The sequence below is a fragment of the Calidris pugnax genome, unplaced genomic scaffold (genome assembly GCF_001431845.1).
Source record: "Calidris pugnax isolate Ruff unplaced genomic scaffold, ASM143184v1 scaffold25, whole genome shotgun sequence".
Taxonomy (NCBI): domain Eukaryota; kingdom Metazoa; phylum Chordata; class Aves; order Charadriiformes; family Scolopacidae; genus Calidris; species Calidris pugnax.
Genome location: NW_015090805.1, coordinates 7291978 through 7313782, shown reverse-complemented (window position 1 = coordinate 7313782; position 21805 = coordinate 7291978). Strand labels below are relative to the sequence as shown.

The window sequence follows — 21805 nt, the reverse complement described above, 5'->3', positions numbered from 1 at the left end:
TTCCAGGGCCAACAGCACCTGGAGGCATATGTGGGACATGACCAAGACAGGCAGACATGTATTTAAAATCCTATGGGTGGGAATGAGCCAGGAACGGAAGATTCATCACGCTATTGAAGCGCCCGGACAAGCCCAGATGAGCTTCAGACTTGAAGCATTTCCCATACACGCTTTCCTCTGCAGCGTGCTAGATTATTTTCTTTCCATGCTCTCACCCCCATGGGATAGAAGGTGGATCATGTCTCCAAGCCATCTTTCCTGTTGAGCCAGGGCGACCTGCCTGCCTCAGAGGAAGTGGGATGAAGGAATGTCTGGATCTAAGATGACTGACGGAGCGTTCCTCACATTGCCAAGTCCTGCGAACAGACCACACTGGTCATCGGGGACAGTGGGGTACTGAGGACCTCAGCCCCGTGTGGTTCCTTGCATGCTAGACCTGTGACTTCCTCAAAAAAAAATCTAGGTCATGCCCTGACAGGCATTTACACCAGGAATGAGCCATCCCGGAGACGGGGATGCTGAGGGATGCCCCTTCTCTAGCAACCCTCCCGGAGGTTGCTGTTGCCTGGAGGGCTTCAAGGTGTCTCAGAGGCAGACCTGGCTTGCCCACCAGGCAGGGGCACAATGACCAGGAGGCTGGCACATTGCTACAGCACTGACAGGAGACCTGCTCGGTGGGGAGCTGGAGCAATGGAGGAGGAATATGTTGAGCAGAGAGTTAGGCAAGAGCTGAAGAGCATCTATTAGAGTACCGAGCTATTTTATGTAGAAAACCACTTTGTAGGACCCTGGTTGGGGGTGGCCATAATCTGCTGTGTCCTTCCTCTCAGTGGTAGCTGAGTCATCCTGGCTTCCTAAAGAGACTGAGAAGGGCCACTCACTCATGGTGGCCGAGGGTGAGGGCTGCAGGTAATGGCCCCAGCGCAAGGCAGCACACATTGCCTCTCGTACAGGTCAAACCATGTCACGAAATCGCATTGCCCAAGTTTATGTGGCTGAGAATGAGGCAGAGCTTTCATTTTGCTGTTGCAATAACAAGCCTTGGGCTAGTCCTGGTTAGCTGGTGACCTGTTTCTCTCTCTCTCTCTGTGCTCAAGTGTAGGTGTGAGAAAAAGCTTGAGTATTTATGCAAAACACTATCGCAGCCCTGATCGTACACGGGGGCTAAGTGGAAACGACGTGGTGCTGGCACATCTGCTCAAGGGTCTGTGCTCCGTGCACTGCAGTTATGTGGCTCGTTCCTTCTTAACTGGTTTTTTCCTACAGGACCTTTAGATATTCCCAATACTCCTCCTCAACAATAGGAGAGAACCCTGAGTAGCTACTTGCACGTTGAAGACAGCAGATGAAAGAAAATAGCTTCTGCCTTCTGTGAGATATGCAGTGTGAGTCAGGTGGCAAAAATGATGTTATTAGACATTGTATTACAAGTGATTCGATGATAAAAGTCTCAGGCAGTTAAGTTTAGTCTCTTTGTTTCTTTTATTCCTTTTTTCTAGCTTTTCCAACATTTATTGTCTGATCCTTCTAAATGTATTTAGCATTCTCAGTACTCTAGTATAACAGACCTCCACAGTTTTTGCTGCCCTCCCACCATTTTCAGACTCTCCCTTTGCCAGGAAATTTCATTTTCTAGTACTGTCTGAGTGCTGCTGTGACCCCATATCACCAAGAGACAGCTGTTGCCACCAGTGCCACTGGGACCCATCCTCTCGCTGCGCAGTGTGCTTCAGACCAAGGCATTGCCAAGCACTGCAGACTCATGCATTCTTCATCCCTTAATCCAATTCACGTGCCGGCTCTGCGCAGATGTAACTACTTCAGGAGCTGGTTGTCTCACAGCCACATCCAGGCTTTGCTGCTTGTGACTCACCTACTGACAATAAAATTCTGGATATTGCCCTTTAATTGTACCTGGGGAGCAAAAATATCCACATTTATTGTGGTCCGATGTTCACGTTTTTGGCTCTCGTCCAAAACACATGGTAAAATGATTTGAGTAGTATCACCTTCAGGACAGCAATAGAAGCAATTGCCACTCCCATCCTGTGCTTCACATCCTGTTTCCACCACAGGCTACAGATTAAGGAGCTCTTGCTGAGGACAACATCACCCTGGGACAGCCTGAGCCAGCCCGCCGGCGGTGGCTGCTGGTGACGCCGGAGGACGAGCAGTGCCCTCCCCGAGGGAGGCACACTGAACTCTGGCACCATCTGTGATGAATGCTGATATTATCCCTGAAAATTCACACAGGCCTTTATTTTTTTTCTCCTGTGTTTCACTCCTGATTGCCAAAAGGGTGGGTGGAACGGCAGGACACGGAGAGGGTTTACAGCCTTGGGAGAGAAGTCGTGTTTGCTGCCCTGTGACTGCAGCCACCGGCAGAGGTGCAGCTGTGGCAGGGTGGTCACCCTTCAGGGGGTTATTTCTGGACCAGAATTGGTCCAGAATTCTGGACCTTGAATTGGACATTTCTAAAACCGTAGACTAGGCAGCTGGGAACAGTCTTCTGGGATCTGCCCATAATGGATCTCCCTAAAAATGGAAGGCGGCGATGTCAGCAGAGGAGGAGCATTTGTGAAGGGCCATGATCTAGGGAGGCACCTGAGTACAGCTACACATGACGGCAGCGGGCCAGGCAGTTTGACAGGTTGCCCCATGTTGTCCCCGCCACTGTAATTGCCTGTTTCCTCTTCCCCCTCCCTTGAAGATTTCCAGATAAAATGTGTTAGCCTCAACCACCTGCTCTAGGGTTTAACGTGTTTCCTCAGAGCTGGCAAGGAGCGTGCGCTGGCCACCAGCTGGTACACACTGGTTCTGGGTCCCTGCAGTAGGTGCAGGCTTGTGCTCCTCGTTGAATGGAAACTGTATTGTGGAATAAAAACACAGACACATCTGGTAAACACATCAGGTTGCGACGTCCCTTTCCTCCCTTTCTGTAATTTTGCAGATTACTTAATTGTCTGCAAATCCCCCAAAATGCCAACAGCCCCTGTGGACAAACAAAGAGGAGAACCTGGATGCAGGATAATGGACCGCCTGTGTTGTTTCCCACCAAATAAAGTTCAGGAGGGAAGAGAAAAGCTGCATGGAGTAGGAGGAAGGAAGGAAGAGCTGGTATCACCACTGTGATAGTGGTAGTGACAGCAGCTGTGGTGCCCTTGGTATCCCAGGTCCTGGCTATCTTAGTGGGAAGGCTGGGAAGCAGGTCTGGGGTTTTGGCACAGCTTCTGGCCCCTGTTAGGTCCTACTGGATGTATTCATTGCCATTTAACTTGCCTGACAATTGCCCCTGCTGTTATTGCAGTTATGCCTTGACATCCACACGCTGTGCCACAAAATGCTGAACACACCCCAGGGCAAGGTAGTTTTGCTCGTTTTTTCACACTACCAGATGACAAGGTATGAATTTATGTCCTATAACACCGTTCTTCAGACCAGACCATTTTCCTTGCAGGACACATGCTGGGATATCGTGATGTCCTACACTATAGGGTGGTGGCCTTTTCTTTGACCCTCACGAGTTCAATCAGAGGGTGAGAACCTGTTCACACTGCTGTCAATGACAGCACTGCTGTCAGCAGAGACATTATCATTACCTCTACTCCTGCCAAAGCCTAGCCGGGGGGGAGTCCAGTGAGAAGAGCTGCCCCACACAGCCAGGGTGGACATGGTCATGTTCCCCTGAAGGGACATGGGAAATGAGAGGAAAATAGGACAGAAATCTGATCTGAGGTAGTCTGCCCTTGAGATGAAAGGTCTTATCCAGTGGTGGCTTCAACAGGACTGGCAATTTCCGCATGTCAGTGATTTCTACAAGCAGAAATAAAGAGTAACATGCACATAAAGAAATCCAGAAGAGACTGTTTAATGTGCTCCTGTTGGATTAAATAATTTGTTGTAAGCAAAGGCGGCCCTGTTCTTGTTGCCTGTATGCTGCAGTGAGCCAGCCAACACCACTGGAAATTTGGATTAGCAGGAATCAGTATGTTTCTCATCCACTTTTACTTTTATTCAAATTGCATTTCATTCTGTTACAATCCCTTTCTCAAGGTCAGGATTTGGATAGAAAAATTATTGGGCTGTTAAAGAGTGAGATTTCTTTTTTTGAGGGAAGGAAATAAATAGAAGTGCAGCAGAGGGTTAATTTTAGGTGCCAGTCCTGCCACTGGCTGCCTTAGAATAAATCTCTGTGGCTCCTTGGCTGGCTGAGGGTGCCTGACTGATTCCTGCACCATAACTCTTGCATAGTAAGGTGAAAAATAAATAAAAGTATGGGGAGGAATTGGTGGTTTGGGTCAGATCCACCCCTGAGTCCCCGGGAGCTGGACTGCTGGGGGTGAAGCTATGGAGGCACCTGCAGGGCAAGCTTGGCTGGAGCAGCCCGGAGAAGGACTCTTACCTGCAGGTGCAGAGTTGGTATGAGATTATTGTTTGCACTCTTTTCCCAGCTTAGTTTTGCATTGTTAGGTGAGAAGCTGATAATAAAGGCTTGAGAAAATATTGCCAGGGCAAAAAGTCCCATCAGATTGGAGGTCTCGAAACCTGCTGTTGCCATGGGTCCGAACAAAGACCCATGCTCGTGGCTTATGTGCACAACAGTGAACCAGAACAGCTGCTGAATCAACTGTTCCCCTGACAAATTACCCTGCTGCTCAAAGCTGGAGGTCACAAGGAAAAAGGAAATTGGAGCTGAGACTTTGGGAACAATGAGCTAGATCCTTGGCTGATACGGCCCCCTTCAGCTGAGGCAGAGGGGTTATGCTCCTTTGGACCTGGGGAGGAGGCTGGGGAGGGAGGTCTGAAGGCCAGAGGTTGTGGTGTGGAAGGAAACCTGGAGAAGGGTGGATATCATAGTGGGAGGAGGCAGAAGAGATACTGCAGATGGGGCTGTGCCAAAGGGGCATTACCTCCCCAGCAGGTAAGTGTGCTGGGCTGAACGGCAGCCACCGATCAATCCCTGATCCTCGAGATTAAAGCAAAGTGAATGCTCACAGCTGGGCTAAAGAGCTAAGCTTTCCTTGTATAAAAGTAGGAAAGCTACCACATTTAGAAACAAAATCAGAACTGAGAATCCATTTACTGGACACCGGTCAAAATCAGTGTATTTCTGTTGAAGGTCAGCTGTGTTCCAGGTTGTGTGGTGTACCTGTCATAAAACTGCTATCATGCTCATCAGACTGGTACTGAATTAAGCATTTTTTAGAGCAAGTAGTCTCACATTAAGGTGTCACATTTTGTTTTGCTTGGCTCCTGATCTTGGAAGGTTGGTGGCCCCTGGTCCATTGTGTGGATTTTGTGGCCTGAGCAGAGGAATTATTTTGGTGAGCCTGAGTGTGCCTCTGAAAATAATACACTGCAGCCCAGCCAGAAGCTCTGGGCCTGCCTGGAGAAAGTATTGCGTTAGGGTCTTTGGCCTTTCTTCTGCTGAATCAGATCAGATGGTCACAATGTTCACTTCTGGATTTAGCATCCATGCATTTTCCATCAATATTTATGTACACCTTCCCTTTCCTTTGATCTGAAGGACATTTGTGGGCGTAGTTGAAAGCTGTCTGGAGAAACACCTTGCAAGCCCTGCCCTAGAACTACCAACAGTTAAGTACTTTGCTTGGCTATTTCAGCATGGCATGGGCCTTTGCTTCTTGTCATTTGAAGGTGGTTGACCAGGACCACTTCTCTGCCCGAACGTGTCCATGAAGCCAGCAGTGGGGACAACTCCTGTCGCAGGGAACAGCCTCCTGCCCACCCCACCGCTGAAACGCAGCCTGACCTTTCGCAGCTTCCTCTGCCAAGCAATCACATTTGTGCTGGTCCCTTGAGCAATTTCTTGAGAAAGGCATCATGGAGGTTTCACATGCATCGCTGATGGCTCCAGCTCGATAAGGAGATTAGGGAGTGAGTTTGGCATAGTGATAACAACGTGTAAAAATGAAACAGGATGCCATAGAAATATTATATAAGATAATTCCAGTTATCGGCTGTAAAGAATGTTCTGCTTGCTTCTGATTGCTCATATCTTCTATTTTTATCAGTTTCCTTCTGCTTGTCTTTGTGCACGTTTCCCGGTGTAGCAGGTCTGACCCAACCAACTGCAAATAAAGATAACACTGATAACTATAAAGTGAGGAGGGGAGGGGACTCACTTCAGACTTGCACACTTGGGCTGCCTTTGACTGTAAAGTATTTTCCAGATGGACAACTATTAAGTAGTAAGGGGTTTGATCTCTCATACCTGCAGTCCTAAGGAGTTCTGCTGGGTATAATGAAAAGCCAGCTGCTGCAGATGCAAGTTCTCCATGAGATGGGAAATGCAAACCAAGGCCTGAAGCTCTCAAGGCTGGTGAGAGGGGATGGAAGATTTTGCAGTCAAGGCAAAGGATGAGCTCTCAGTCTGGGCTTCCTATGGGAAGGTAGTGCATATCAGGCTGCAGAGAGGCTACAGAGCAGCACAGACTTGCTTCCCTGGGCTCTGTGCAACCCAGATGTAAAACACTCCTAGCCACTGCTTAGGACATATCGATCTCAACCTCAGCACTGTCCCCATGCCTTCATACATATAGAGCTGGCATCTGGCTGTCTTAAAGCTGAGCTTGGGCCACCCATACACCCTCTGTATCCTATGTATCCTCACATAAATATAATCCCATTCAGGCAAATGACTCTGTGCTTCCAGAGAAGGGTAGATGTGCCCTGCTGTCCACTGCACCCTGCTTCATGTGTGACTGGGGAAGTCTTCTCCAGTAGAGGCATGTTCCTGCAACAACTCTGTAGGCATAGCCCAAGAAGACATACTTTAGGTTTGGGAAGCTGCAGCAGTCACAGAATTGCCCAGAGTCTGGTCAATCCAGGCGGGTTTCCAGGGCAGGCAGGAAAGGGGAGAAGACGGAGAACTCATCTGCCCGTGAGTCAGTGGCCACATAACCTAGTGAAAAACTTCCCTGGATCTTCTTCCCCTGAGGCGTGAGGACTGACTTTCCCCTTGGAGAAGTACTGCAAAATCTTGTCCACAGTTGTGCTGTACTGGTTATTTATAAATATTTTATTTGTGTGGCTTTGTACCACACAACTTCCAGGTCAGTCTGCAACTGTACAAAACAGAACCTCCCAAAATATATACAGAAGAGAACCTGCTATATTGGGCTTTGATTTTGCTTGAGACCTTTGTGCTTTACCACCACATTGCTGTAAACAATGTAGGGCTTCAATTCAAAATGCTATTTCTGTATAATGCTGGCATTTCTATATAATGTGATTTCTATTATAAAAACCACAAGTAGCTAGAGAGCAATACCTGTGCCTGGAGGTAAGCTCATTAGGCCAACTAGCAGCCAGGCTACCGACTAGAATAAGCCACAGCTGATGAAGCCAGAGACTTTAGCTATTGAGGACCAGAGAAAAATAAACCCCTGACAATCTCCTTGGCTATTTTATGTCTCCTGACCAAAAGACTTTTAAGGTTCTGGCCAAAAAAAGTGCAACACTTGACTCATGAGTTTCAGATTCTTCAGTCTCCCCAACAGGCAGGAAATCAGAAAACGTGAGCTCCATGTGAAGGTAATTATATGACAGCCTTTTTGTTGTCCTTTGGTCTATGGCAAAGATGATGAGTGAGTGAACTAATCACACATTTCTAGGCACTCCTTGGCCAGTGAATGCTCTTTCTCCCATTACCTGAAGTCAGAGGTGGGTCCCATGTCAGCCATCCTGCATGAGTCAGGGGTAATGACAGAGGAAGCAGGAGCTGTGTTTACAAGCCCTGGAGGATGCTCGGCGCTGCAGGCTGCAGCTTGGCTCACACTTCTCACTTCCAAAAGTGTCATTACATAATCCAGAGCTATATAGAAAGGAATTTCAGAGCCTTTTTCAAGGAGTACACACAAAGAGACCTGGCTGACCCGAACTTTTAAGTTTTCATGATATGTACTCCCGGCTGTCTTGTGATCAGAATCATCCTTTCTAGCCTTAAAAATATCTCATCAACAGAGCATCCCATGAGGGCTAGCTATCCTTCCAATGCTTTGTGCAGGGCCACTGGGCTCCATGTGGGCACAAGACCTTCCTCCCTCGCTATTTCTCCCCTTTTGCCAGACCCTGTATTGTTTCTGGGAAGAGGTGCAACAAAACCCAAGCCCTCCTGGGGCAGGTGCTGCTGGGGCTGCAGTGGAAGGCTGGGTACAACGTGTGCCCGAAGGCTGAAGCTGGGACGGCTGCACCGAACACCAGAGCCAATCTTGCCCTGGGTATTGCAAACCCTGGAAGTTTATTTGAGGTGAGGAATTTGTTCCTGACATTTTGATATTTCTCCAGATCTAGGTGTAGCAAGAGATATCCCATCACCCAGGCCTGGCCCTGGTTAATAGGGTGTAGAAAGGGGACGGGTGAGTGGGTGCCCATCAGGTAGGATCAGCACTCTTTCTGCAAGCTCATGAAACAGCTTAGGAGAAAAAAACATCTGAGGCCACGAGCACAGTTTGTAATTCATATTTTATTGCTTTGTACAAGTGAAAAAACAGGGAAAAAAGACCTGCAAGACTGAAAGGTAATGTGAAAGGCCACAATGGGAGTCTACAACGGCCACTGAAGTGTGATTTGTAGCCTGGTGGCACAGGAAACCGTTACAACTAAAGCACAGTGGTTTCCCTCTTTTTTAAAGAAATAAAATGGCAGAGCTAAAAAAAAGAAGTAGGAGCCGCCTAACACTGACAATCACCCTCATCACAAAGAACTACATTGAGGCTATTAAAATCAAGCGAGCAGCAAGTGCCTAGACCCAAAATACCTGAAAAAAACTTGGGATGGAGGGAGGAGCTGAAGAAGACAGCCTTTTTGACAAGCTCAATGTTTGAAGGTTTTAATGTAATTACAGGTCATTTTTGATGCAAGTTTAAACATTATCAGCAATGCTGCAGAGGCTTGCCTCTGGAGAACCAGCAAGCAAGAGTACTTGCACTCTCACAGCAGGCGGGAAATGCAAGTAATAAACAGACTGAGCGGTGAGATCCCAGCAGAGCAGTGCCCAGGCTGAGAAATCAACATTTTTCCAAAGGCTGGCTTTGGTTTACATTCCTCTAGAGGAAAAAGTGACTCAGATAATTAAGCTGATGGAGACTTTTTCCGAGCTGTTCAAGACACTGAAAACATGTATCTTCTCCACAGGCTAATGGTGGACACCATATAAATATCTTCAAAAAAAAAAAACAACCCTGCATTTTTAATTGTCGTAAGTATTATGGGAATACAAACATGGCTAGATTATTACTTTAATGAAAGTGCAGTGTTAAAGAAGTACCTATGTATGGAAAGGGGATGTGCTGTGACTTGTATTGCTTGCCCCTCCAAATATGTGGGTAGCTCTCTGCCCCTGCTCTGCCCTCGCCTTGCCTTTGAAGCCACTGCTCTGCACGACTGTCTCTCAAGCCTTTCCCGCTTCTCTTCCCTCTCCAGTAGCTAAAAGTGGGATGTGCATCTGCAAAGCAGAAATAAGAAAAAACACCTCCCTTCCAGCCCATTGCTTCTTTGATCCCAAACAAGAAAACTGGCTTCAAGCTGGCGAGGTTGCTATTCTGAGTAACGCAACATCCAGGGGAGCCATACTTCTCCCTTTTAACAGAGACAGCTGGTAGCTTCTGCCGTAGAGGCTGAGCCTGGATGCCACCTTCCCCCTGCAGCTCAGCAGACACAGCCCACCAAAGGAGACGGTAAGGAGGACAAGGGCAGGAAAACCTTGTTGGCACCCACTTTTGTGTTGGGTACTGCGATAGATAAAGAGTTGTACCGAAGGAGGCTGCTCTGGGAAGCTGGAGGCACTGCTCACAGGATTTAAGTTAAGCACAGATGTGTTGTGTGCTGTATCAGTGATTAAATGCCAGACACTTTGTGGAACTGCTTTTCATAAAGTGGCAATTCACTTTCCAACCAAGGGCTAGCACTTAGGTCAGTAAGTGCAACAATTAAATGTGACTGAAACTCTTGAAACATTACTCACTTGCATAGACTGTGTTGCTGCTGGTTCTTTGTACAAGGTTGGATATTGCTGCCAGGATCAAACCCCATCCAGGAAAAGGAATACCAAAAGCAGCCAGCAAGACTGGTCTGGGTTACCTGCTAGCAATTAGGGAGAGCCACTAAAAGATTTTCCTCCAAAGTCTGCATTTTTCCACGGAAGTGGTTTTCAGCAAAAAATGGATATCTTTTTCTAAAATTTTATCTCAAAGAGGTGCATGATTCTGGAAGAAATAGGTCATCCACAGCGTTGTACAATTTGTAGAATTATTATTCTATGCTGGACAAAAATGCAAAGGAAATATTTCACCTACTTTTTCTTAGAAGAAAGTGGCCTTACTTGAAAATGATTGCCTAAACCATACACGGCTGTTAACGCCTCTAGCCTGTGTATGATACAATTTGGTTTTAATTACATGGACTACTGCAAGCGTTCACACTGGCAACACCAACAATTTCTTTTTTCGCTAGGTGAAGCTGATAAGTCCATGATACTCCCACAGTGTGTCCTCCTCCTTGACCTTACAGTGACTGCAACAAGGTACTAGTGGCCAGGCACTTCTGCAGCACCGGGGCCACCACAGACCCATCAGCTTCACCCTCAATTCACAGTTATTCAGCCTGACCGAGGCCATCGCCTGTGGCTCTAGAGATGGGCAAGCAGCTAGCCTGGTTCATACCAGGGATGGCTCAGGCTGTCCCTGTGCAAAGTGCAATCCTTTCTCCTCTTTTCCTAGGAAGACTTGGCCTCGGGAATCTGCGTGCTTGGCTGCTCCACAGCCAGCTGGTTTTCAAAGACACAGCACAGCTTGTAATTTTCTATGAGCTTGGCTTGAAAATACTCCCTGTCCTTCTTGTGCCAAACGTCTGTGGCAATGTAGGTGTTGTAGGGGTCGCGGGAGCCCTCCAGCCTCTTGGAGCGGATGTTGCTCAGCATGACCCCCACTGTGAAGAAGCCAAAGAGGCCGATCAGCAGCAGCACATAGATGATTTCCAGATTGCTGCTGGCGCTTTTGACCTGGGAAGGTGCAGAGCTATTCTTCTGCTGTAGGTAGTCTTGCAGCAGCTTGGAGAGGAGTGAATTCAGGGCCGTGTCGTTAGACAGCACCAACATCTTGTTCTTCTGTCCGCCGCACTTCTTTCTTCCTTCCTTATTTGTAGTTTTTCTAGAAAAGCATGAAAATGGGGGACATGCTAGACAAATCGTCAAATAAAGATGCAAGTCTCTCTGTCTCCCTTTACTGGTTCCCCTCCTCAGTGAGGAAGCTATCTTGGAGCAGAGGCAGGGCAGCCAGACCAGCCTGGAGGGACCTCTTCACCTCCTGTTTCCAAGCCAGGCCAGTTAGGCTGAGTCCGTCCCCCACAAACACTTGCCTTGCAGACCCTCCTCAGTCCTCACAGACAGTCTGTCACAGTCTGCAGCTGCCCCAGCTGTTGGTCACTCACACGGACACCTCACCCAGGCCTCCCATGCTGCTATTTAAAGCCCATGACTTCTCCCTTGAGCCCCCCAGAGGCATGAAGAGTGTCTCACTCCCACACTGCGGCAACTGCTTTGAAGATTGTTATCATGGCTTCTCTTGGTCCTCCCTCCTCCACTTCCAGCTTAAGGACTGAATTTGGAAACAAAGCTTCTCTACCTGAAGCAGTACCTGCAGCAAGCTCCTCCTGTCCACCCCTGTTGCGGTGCCTTGCCTTTCTTCTGTGATATACACCATGGAAAAACAAGCAACCAAACGTCTGATAGAAATGTGTCCAGCACTAATTTAATGCAACTTCCCAATGGGCATTTGCCCAAGGAGTAGACACAGGGGGAGTCTATAGTAACTGCCTACCCAGCAGTGGGAAGGAAAAGCATCTCCCTTCATCCCTCCCCCTACAGACTGGCAGTTGTCCCCCAGGTAGTGCCCTGCTTTCTCCTCCAAACTCAATTGCTGTGCTGTCCAGTTAGGAGGACTTCCACTGGCATCGCTGCAGGTCAGGAATAGGGCAGGAGATGGTAACACCAAGAAGCACCTGAACATCCAAAGCCTCCTAGATGTGGCACTCTGCATTGACTGTCTCACACAAGAAGCTGAAGGGTCCTTTTTCCCTTTCCAATGTCAGCTGTACATCACTTAATAAGAGCAATCTTATCAGCACTGCAGTCCCAAAGCCTCAGCAGCCAGGTAACACGACTGACAATCTCACTACAATGCCTAATTTAAATGTCTCTAGAAAATTAAGACAACAGTTTCCCTCTGTTTTGGCCCCTAGCACATCTGAATGAGGTACTGTTATTCAAGGTGACTTCTGTGACAGCAATCTTGTAATCATCTAAGATGGCTGTCAGTGCTTTCTGCAGTTTTAAATCTGTGAGAGCAAGCCAGCATGCTAGCAAAATCTTCCCCTCTGTTTTGGCCCCTAGCACATCTGAATGAGGTACTGTTATTCAAGGTGACTTCTGTGACAGCAATCTTGTAATCATCTAAGATGGCTGTCAGTGCTTTCTGCAGTTTTAAATCTGTGAGAGCAAGCCAGCATGTTAGCGAAAGCTTCTCCAGCATACTTACCTTTTGTTGGTTGGGTTTTTTGGGGGTTTTTTTGTTGTTTTTTAAGAGGTACTATATTGTAACAATTTATAATACATCAAGAAGAAAACGAACCCTTGGGCAGAAAACCACCAAATGGCCTAGGCAGCAATTATACCCCTTTGTGAGGGCACCATTAATGATGCATAGATGCTGTGCAGGACCTCTGAACGGGAGGGAGTTTAGCTGCACACACAGCCTCCAGCTGCCCGTAATGACACTGCAGTAGATGAGATGTATCCGGAGGCTTCTTTGAATCGTCTGCACCCCTTTATGGCATAAATGCTGTAAAAGGAGATGCTGAGACAGGGGTAGCAAGAGGAGGGGACACTGATCTTACGACCTGCTGTCCCTCATAGGAAGAGCAGTTCCTCACCCAGCGTGGTCTGCCCTAGCAGGCGCCCTTGCAGCTGAATAAAGCACACAATTCACACAGACATGAATACCATCAAACACACTCGTGTGAATTAAATGCTACTGCAATTGCCATGTGCTGATTTTCAGTCCAAACCCTTTTGCCAGACCACCCAGCTGTGCAGTCATGGACTTGGAGCCAGGTCTCACTGAGTAAGTCAGACACTCAGCTTGCCAGACCACCCAGCTGTGCAGTCATGGATTTGGAGCCAGGTCTCTCTAAGTCAGACGCTCAAACCAGGGTGCTAAATTCCATGGAGAAAGCCCTGTTCTCCACCCCATGCATTCCTGGGGGACAGGAGCAGCACCAGCCCACACCAGATGATGCCACACTTCTTCCCCTGGTGAGCGGGTGACCACTGGGAGCCCAGGTCAGGCTCCGTGTGGGCTCAGAATCACCCTCCTCCAAGCAAGCAGTTCCTGCCATCAGGTGCCTTGGGTGACCACTGGGAGCCCAGGTCAGGCTCCTGTGGGCTCAGACTCATCCTCCTCCAAGCGAGCAGTTCCTGCCATCAGGTGCCTCGCCAGCAGGAAAAATGAGCACCCATGAGAGTATGCCTTGGTATTTTGGCTTTAAATAGAGCTGAGCCTGGGGGTGGCAGAGGGAGACAAAAATCCCCTGTACAAAACAATATTCCGATCCAATTTATTTCTTCAGTTGCATGAGTCAAAGCTACAGGAAATAACATCTTGGCAGTTTGGGCTTAATAGTTAAAATCTATTCACATTTCACCCCAGGGTGCTAAATTCCATGGAGAAAGCCCTGTTCTCCACCCCATGCATTCCTGGGGGACAGGAGCAGCACCAGCCCACACCAGATGATGCCACACTCCTTCCCCTGGTGAGCGGGTGACCACTGGGAGCCCAGGTCAGGCTCCGTGTGGGCTCAGAATCACCCTCCTCCAAGCAAGCAGTTCCTGCCATCAGGTGCCTTGCCAGCAGGAAAAATGAGCACCCATGAGAGTATGCCTTGGTATTTTGGCTTTAAATAGAGCTGAGCCTGGGGGTGGCAGAGGGAGACAAAAATCCCCTGTACAAAACAATATTCTGATCCAATTTATTTCTTCAGTTGCATGAGTCAAAGCTACAGGAAATAACATCTTGGCAGTTTGGGCTTAATAGTTAAAATCTATTCACATTTCACAGCTGTGTTCAGATCCTTTAAGAAGGAAAGGAAGAGAAAAAGAAGTTTAAACCTTTATCTGAGATTACTCCTCCTAAGCGTGTAGAACATGTCAACACTGTAAAATGTAAAACTGCTAACAAATCATTGCAGTAACTTTAAAGACGGAACAAAGAATTTCACTGGATCTCTCAACTTTTTCAAGACAGACAGGCAATCATTTCTCATAATAATTATCGGTGTCACTGACAACACTTCTGGTGCTGATGAATTGACATTTTGAGGCTCAGTATCCTCAGTTACCTTCCTGTATTCTTTTGGGACGTTTCTGAGGGCTGCAAGGTTTTGTCCTCTCCTGGGTTGCCTGCACGCTGGCTGGGCTGGAAGCCGGCAGGGAGCCAAGTTGCCTGGTGTCTGTAACCACATCAGATGGCAATAACAAGAGAGGTTAAGGGAAGGAGAGGTAACACTCCTGTTCTCCAGGAAATCTCCCTCTGAAATCTCAGCAAGCCAGAGATTTAGGCCTCATCTGCCACCACACAAGCCCTGTGCCACTCTACTGAAATCCATACTGGGACCAGTTTAGAGCTGGAGTACACAGGACTCTTGAAGAAGAGGGCTGAAGGGCCTCTATCAAGACTGCATTTTAGCAGCTAACAGGATGAATTAGAGAAGAAAACTTTAAGCCACCAAGGCCTCTTAGTTTAAAAAGACTGCATGTGATAGAGGGCTGTGACAGCCAGGCTCAGGGAAGATCCAGTTACTCCTGGAGCTATGAAATAGGATACACTGTGGTACTGGAGGATGGAGACATATAGGCAAGTGTGGATGGGCTCCATATGGGGACATATAGGCAAGTGTGGATAGGCTCCATGAGCGTGGCTGGGGCCATATCTCTCCAGTACGACTATGCAATGACAGATCTACTCCTAATCTTAAGCTCTTGAACATCCAAATGCTTTCAGCTATAGAGTGCTAGAGCTCCAAAATGCAAGTCCCTGAGAACGCTTGTGTGATGTAGAGTCTGATCCCTGTTGGGTCTGAAGAGAGGCCAAACTGGGCCACTGGAGAGCACTCTGTGCCTGTCTGGGTGCTGAGGCAGTCACACTGCTGCCGGGGAGGTAGGACTGTGATGGGGATACTGCTACAGAGCTGTACATTGACATTTGAGTTCAAATAGCACAATCGGCAGCTGCAGAGCATCTGGCATTTAATATTACTTCTGTCTACTTTATAAATGTCAGAACTGACATACACCTGGCTGGTTCCTAACAGAGGCAAAGCAGAAGGGGTCTGTCTGCTCAAAGGCAGGCTGCAGCTGCTCTGTGAGCACGGATGCTGCTGCCAGCGGAGTGTGCCCAACCCAGCTGGAGCCACTAGCTCCAGCACAGTCCTTTCTGCCCCTGGATGAGTTGGGCTTATTTCCAACAGCTGGGCTTCAGTGAAACACGCTCTGTGAGTCACTGTTGGGTGGCAGTCAACTGCTGGGGAAAGGGGAAGGGAAGGGAAGGGAAGGGAAGGGAAGGGAAGGGAAGGGAAGGGAGAGAAGCAGTTTTCTGCCATGTAATGTACTGTCCTGGTTTTGGCTGAGAGAGAGTTAATTTTCTTCCCAGTAGCTGCTTTAGTGCTGCGTTTTGGATTTAGGATGAGAACAATGTTGATAACACACTGATGTTTTAGTTGTTGCTGAGCAGTGCTTATACTATGTCAAGGACTTCTCAGCTGTGTCAGTGAGTCACACTGCCCTGCCAGAGAGGAGGCTGGGGGTGCACAAGAAGTTGGGAGAGGACCCAGCCAGGACAGCTGACCTCAACTGGCCAAAGGGATATTCCATACCATATGACTTTATGCTGAACAATAAAATCTGGGGGAGTTGCCTTGGCGGGGGGAGTTGCTGTTCAGGGACTGGCTGGGCATCGGTCAGTGGGAGGCAAGCAATTACATTGTGCATCACTTGTTTTGCATATTCTTTTATCATTATTATTATTTTCCCTTTCCTTTCTGTCCTATTAAACTGTCTTTATCTCACCTCCCAAGTTTTACTTTTTTTTCTGATTCTCTACCCAATCTCACTGAAGGGGGGAGTGAGTTGTGGCTCACCACGGCTGTGTGGTGTTTAGCTGCCTCCTGGGTTAAACCTCAACGGGTACCTAGAAGATGTGATACTCAGCTTTGGCACTCAGTGGGAATTTTGTCCTCAGGCATTAGGTGGGCAAACTGATTTGCTTTGGCTAGCTGTACTTTTCTTCCCTGCTGAGGATATTTATCATGTTAACAGAGGTGGATGTTAAATGACAGAAGCTCGTCTCCTAATACAATTTTCTCAGCTCTCACAAATCAAAGGACCTATATTCTAATTTATACTAAGCAAACACCTCCAACAATCTCTCTCTTGTATTTCTGCCAAAAGCATCAGTAACCAAGCACCAGAAAGGGAGGGAGTCTAGAGGAACACGTACCTTAGAAAATACATAGCTCTAGGAACTTCTCGTGAATGGATGACACACAAAAAAACCTTGTGCTATGCCAGTAGCAAAAGTCAGCCCACCTCCCCACATTTTCTGCTAATGACATGCTTCCCCACCACCACAAAGCAATGGATCTACTGACCTCCCTGGCCGTTCGTTACAGGGATGAGTAGGTCAGACAACTTTCTGGAGGCCAGAGCATTGCACAAGGTAGAGACCCATTTCCTCCCTCCAGCTCCTGAAAATTTTGCAACAGTGCAGCACCCAGGACACTGCGATCCTATCAGAGACGGGACAGCAGCGCAGCCCAGAAGCAAGCAGGGTTGTATGGATAGGTTTGCAGTTAAACACAAGATACACGCACTTTCTGCAGTCCCCACCTTTTTCTAGCAAAGCTGCAGCTTCTGCTACCCAGTCCTAGGGCCATCCATCCATCCCTACCCACCTGAGCACGCTTCAGGTCCTCCTTGTGCCACTTTAAAAAGCACCACTCACGCACACTCATTTCTTCCCAAAAGCACTAGTTTTGTCTGATCACAAAACAGAAATTTAGTCCTCTTACACACCCTGTGTAGGTATTATACTTGTTTGAAGTGGAAAACCCAGAACCACACACCACCCCAACCAACACACAACCAAGTTTATCCTCCCAGATGCAGCTGCCTTGGGCTCGCACCCAGCCCAGAAGAGCAGGCAAACACTGGCACGGCTGTAACAGCAAACAAAACCTGGCAGGCAGAGCCCCAGCTCCCTCTTCTCCTCCATCAGTTCAGCTCTGTGGCTCTTGCAGCCTCCCGGTTCTCCGCCACCCCCAGCTCTCGTCCCCCCAGCCCCTCTGCGCTGAGCGTGGGTACAGACCTGGCAGCGAAGCACGGGTGGATGCAGGGCTCCAGCCCCTCCTGGGGAAAGAGAATTGGGAAGATGTGAGCTCTGGAAAGCCCCCGGGGTGATACCCCTGGGGTGTGAGCGGGCAGAGGCTGGCTGCTGGCTCCTGCAGGGACAGCAATCTGGCTGCCACTGTCCCTGTCCCTGGGATCAGTGTGAAAGGTAAGAGGCGACCAGGAAAACACCTGGAATGACCAGGCTGGGGGAGGGCAGGAGCCCGTGGCGTGGGTGCTGTTGGCCAGCCTCCTGCTGCAGGTGTCAGCTCCAGCCCTGGGCACACCGGTGGGAGGTGCTGAGAGGACACGGGGGGGCCATGGCAAGTGTGGGGTACAGGCAGGGCAGCGCAAGGGGAGCAGGAGGAGGATGCCAGGGTGTCTGCCCCAGCTGGCTTCCCCTGCTGACCCCACACAGGCTGCCCTCGCACCCTGACACTCGCCTCCTCACTGCCCTGCACGCTGACACACACAAACACACCATGCCCTGCATGTCCCTGGGGCCAGACAAGGGACCAAAGATGTGCAGGTAGGCACATACAGTGGCATTTTTAGAAACAACAGTAGTGTCAGCAAAATCCCCCGGGATTAGGGGTTGGTACGATGTAAGGTGAGGTCCATCTTCTAGTGACATTACAGCTTTTGGGGTGTAAGGAGGAGTGGGGTGCCATTTCCGGGGCAGCCCCTTGAACTCAACACAGACATCTCACTACAGGGGGCACTGGCTAAATCCTATCCATCACCTAAAAAAAAAAAAGAAAAAAGAAAAAAGAATCCTCAACAACCTAAAAACCTATTCTCCATTTGAGAAAACAGTGTCTGTAATCACCAGTTAGCCAAAGGCAACATTCATTAATGCCCACCTGGAACCTATAAAATTAATTTATTAGCTTTGCAAAGCAGCTGCCTTTCAACTCATTTAGAGGATGCTGGTGATGTGGGATAATGTGCCTTTGTGGCCCCATGGTCATGGCAGATCCACACCGGTGCATGGTGTGGCCCCTGAAGTATCCTGGAACTGGGAATCTCAACAGCCCACAGCAAACAGGGACAGGAATGGTCCCTCCTTGGCTGATGCTCCTCAGCTTTAGTGGGGGCTGTTGCTAGGATGGCTGCTAGAGAGAATTTAGATAGTGACTGAGGTATTGAAAAGAATGGAAGAAAACAGTATCTTGGTATTTTCTTGCATGCCTGCTTTCAGGAGCTTTATTTTACATTTTCGGTGGGGTGGGCGATGAAGACCATGTTTTCACTGCCCATAACTTTGCTGCATCCAAAAGAGAGAGCAAGCTGTCAACAAGAAGGGATTAATTCCCAGGCTGGACTTCAGCAGACTACACTGGAGGAGGGGGTGGGCAGTGCCGGCGACTGTCCTGAGCTGTGTCCATAGCCCTGGAAAACATCTGGCTTGCTTCTGGCCCAGCTCCTGCATGGTGCTGGAGGCTCAGTTTCTCTCCTCCAAGGCAGCAAAATTAAGTTTCACTTTGCTTCTGGGAAGCCTTGAGGCAGATCTGATACTTCTTGCTTTTTCAAGCACCTGCCGAGCACCCACATGACTTTCCCCTTTGAGACCTTTCAGTTGCATTTTAATGCCTGTCATGAGGCACAGTGTTTATAGGGCTTGGGAAAATGGAGAGGTTGAAGGGATGGCCCAAGTTCAGAGGAGGAGCTGGTAACAGTGTGGGATTGCTCCCCAGTGGTGGGGAAAGCGTTTCCCAGGAGACCAGTGGCACCAGCCTGAGGCCAACCCCAGCCACCAGAATACCAGAATAAAAAGAAGTCATGTGCCTGGGTGTGTGATCTCATCCAAATCACAGAAAGGTGTCCCAAGAGTTTAACTGAACACTAGAACATTACCAGGAAAAGATGCTGCTGTAAGGATGAGCTATGGCTAATTTGGAAAACAGTGCACTGCTTGATAAACAAATTGATTAAATCTCGTGGCAATGAAGAAGGATGAAATATAGGGTTAGGGCAGTGAAGACTTGCACCGCACTCTAATTTAGGGCAGCCTGAGCACCCTGAAAGGTACTGCCTCAAGCCTGGAGAGGGTCCCAAAGGGAATGAGGGAGGAGGAGGAAGAGGATAGAAGGAGAGCATGCATGGTCAGTGACAGCAGATAGCTAACAGTCAGGCCCTGCTTCTTCCTCGTGAGAGAAATTTGGGACAAAATTAGATCACATCACTTCCTGGACCAGCCTGCCTCTTCTCATGGCTGAATATGCAAAAAGGTGTTGGGAAACAGGATCATCACTTTGGTGATGATCTGGTGGCCATGCCCCTCCTTTGGGAGAGAAACAGGCATGGGGAAGGAACTGCTGGGACATGAGGCAGGCTGGGAAACAGTGCCCAAGGAAGGCACTTTGAGGCAAGGATTAGCAGAAGCAGCCCCATTTCTTGTCATCTGCCCCCAAGGCAGGGCTCTCCACTGGCAGGAAGGACGATGGGCGATGGAGAGCACCTGAACTGTGCTAGGCAGCATCACCAAACCCACGCTGAAACAGGCAAGTGACTTTCCATGGGGAAGGCAGGAGCAGGTTATGGGGAGCAGCAGCTGGTGGGTGATGAGTCCCCTGCCACCACCCAGGCAGGTGAAGAGTAGGGTATCAACCCACCATCCCAAATGCAGCAGGGAGGTTACCAACCTGATAAGGGATGCTGGGACAGCCTGGCAGGGAATAAACCCCTTCTGCAGGGGGACAAGGAATGAGTCTCTCTGCAACACTATAGAAATACCATTGTGTTTCTGGGGTTTGCTTTGTTCTTGTTGTATCACAGAGAATTGATATTCACAGTCATTTTCCTAAAACCAGCATGAGATCTGTGAACAGGATCCCACTGGCTAATGGTGAGGAAGGAAAATGCGAATACGGTGACTAACCCTTGCTTTCCCTCACCCCATAGCCTCCTTGCACCCCTGAGTGCTGGGGTAACCACCGGCAAAACTGCTCCAGTTGATGCAGTTCCAGAGGGGACTAAGCCATGGGGCTGGGCAAACCAAAACAAGGATTATTTTTAAGGTCCATGTGGGACCTCAGTTCCCCCACCATCACATCAGCAGGGCTCCAGTGCAGCTGAGAGGAGGATTGTGTGTTTATTAGGCAAGAGCAGATTCTTTTTGTTTTAGAAGCATCTGTGTAACTTCTACTTGACTTTGGTGGGACCTCAGAGGGCATCTGACTGGGAGGTTATTTTTTTTATATAACAAGGGCAATGTACAAAGGCTAGGCTCAAAGCTACGAAACCACTCCAGGAAAGAAGTTCTTTGCCCTCCTGGATCTGTCAGTAGCCGCAGGTTTCATTTTCTTCAGTACAATGATGACATGAAGAGTGATGGGATCCCTCAGAAAGCAAAGGCAGGTTTTCTCTGGAAGGTGAGAATTTGCAGATCTCTTGAAACCATATTCCTGATAGAGGTGTGGAGGGAGGTCTTTTGTTTTTAAATCGGTCTCAGTGTTGCTTTAAGGCAAGAAATACTGAAATAGATATGGGGAGCAGAAAATATAGTTTATTCTTTCAATGAATCATTGCTCTTTCTTAGAGAGGTTGCTGCTATGGCTCTTGCCCATAAATAGATTAAGCCTAACTTATTTCTGTCCAGGAGATCATTATCTTTGGCACTTTCCCATATGTATCATGTTAATCCCTCAAAATCAGGGGAAACCACCAGAAAGTTATGCAAATCTTTGCTTGAGAGTTTTGCTGGGCTCATGAGCAAGAAATGAAAGGGCTGCTCAGGGCAGCCCAGGGGGAGGGAGAAATAACTCAGAAGGTGCTTTTGGTCTTCTCTTGTCCTGCAGTGACCTGAGCTGGGGTCAGGTCATGGCAAGCTCCAGGTTGGTACAGCCTGCTCGCCTCTGCTTCCTTACAGCAGATCCACGGGGAGAGGAGAACAAATGGGGCTTCAAGCCCTTCTCCAGCTCCCTCCCCATCCCAAGAGTGAATTCCCACCATTTAGCTCTATTGCTAAAGGTGTCAGCCAGCCCCTTTGGGATGTGACCTCTAATTCAGCCCAAATGCTGTAGAAGTGACGTTGAATAACTTCGGTTTGGGGGTTATCCAAATCATCTTACAACGGATGGGCTTTCAGGAAAACCACAGCAGCGGCTTTCTGCAAACAAAGCTCAAGTCAGATAGTCAAAAATAAAAGTACTTGGAATCACACGTAACATTTAGCAAACCTGGCCAAGAGGGTGACACCCATACACTTGCTGATATTCCAAGCACATCCGAATCCTAAAAGCAAGGACATGGACCACCTGCTCCCCTACTTTTGCACAACCTGTGCTATTATGCAGCTACACAATAAAGGCTGACTTGGCTGCAGCAGCAGGAGCGATAGCACAG

General features: G+C 48.5%; 1 protein-coding gene across 2 annotated transcripts in view; it reads right to left on the bottom strand.

Annotated features, from left to right (window-relative positions):
* Positions 1 to 8468: 8468 nt before the first annotated feature.
* Positions 8469 to 21805, bottom strand: part of KCNE1 (potassium channel, voltage gated subfamily E regulatory beta subunit 1) — a 31000-nt gene continuing 17663 nt past the window's right edge. For both annotated transcript variants that reach the window (XM_014937989.1, XM_014937990.1), the window contains one exon: positions 8469 to 11171. In XM_014937989.1, coding sequence (XP_014793475.1) covers positions 10739 to 11171 — 433 coding nt within the window. In that variant the 3' untranslated portion in view covers positions 8469 to 10738. The remainder of the gene's footprint in view (positions 11172 to 21805) is intronic.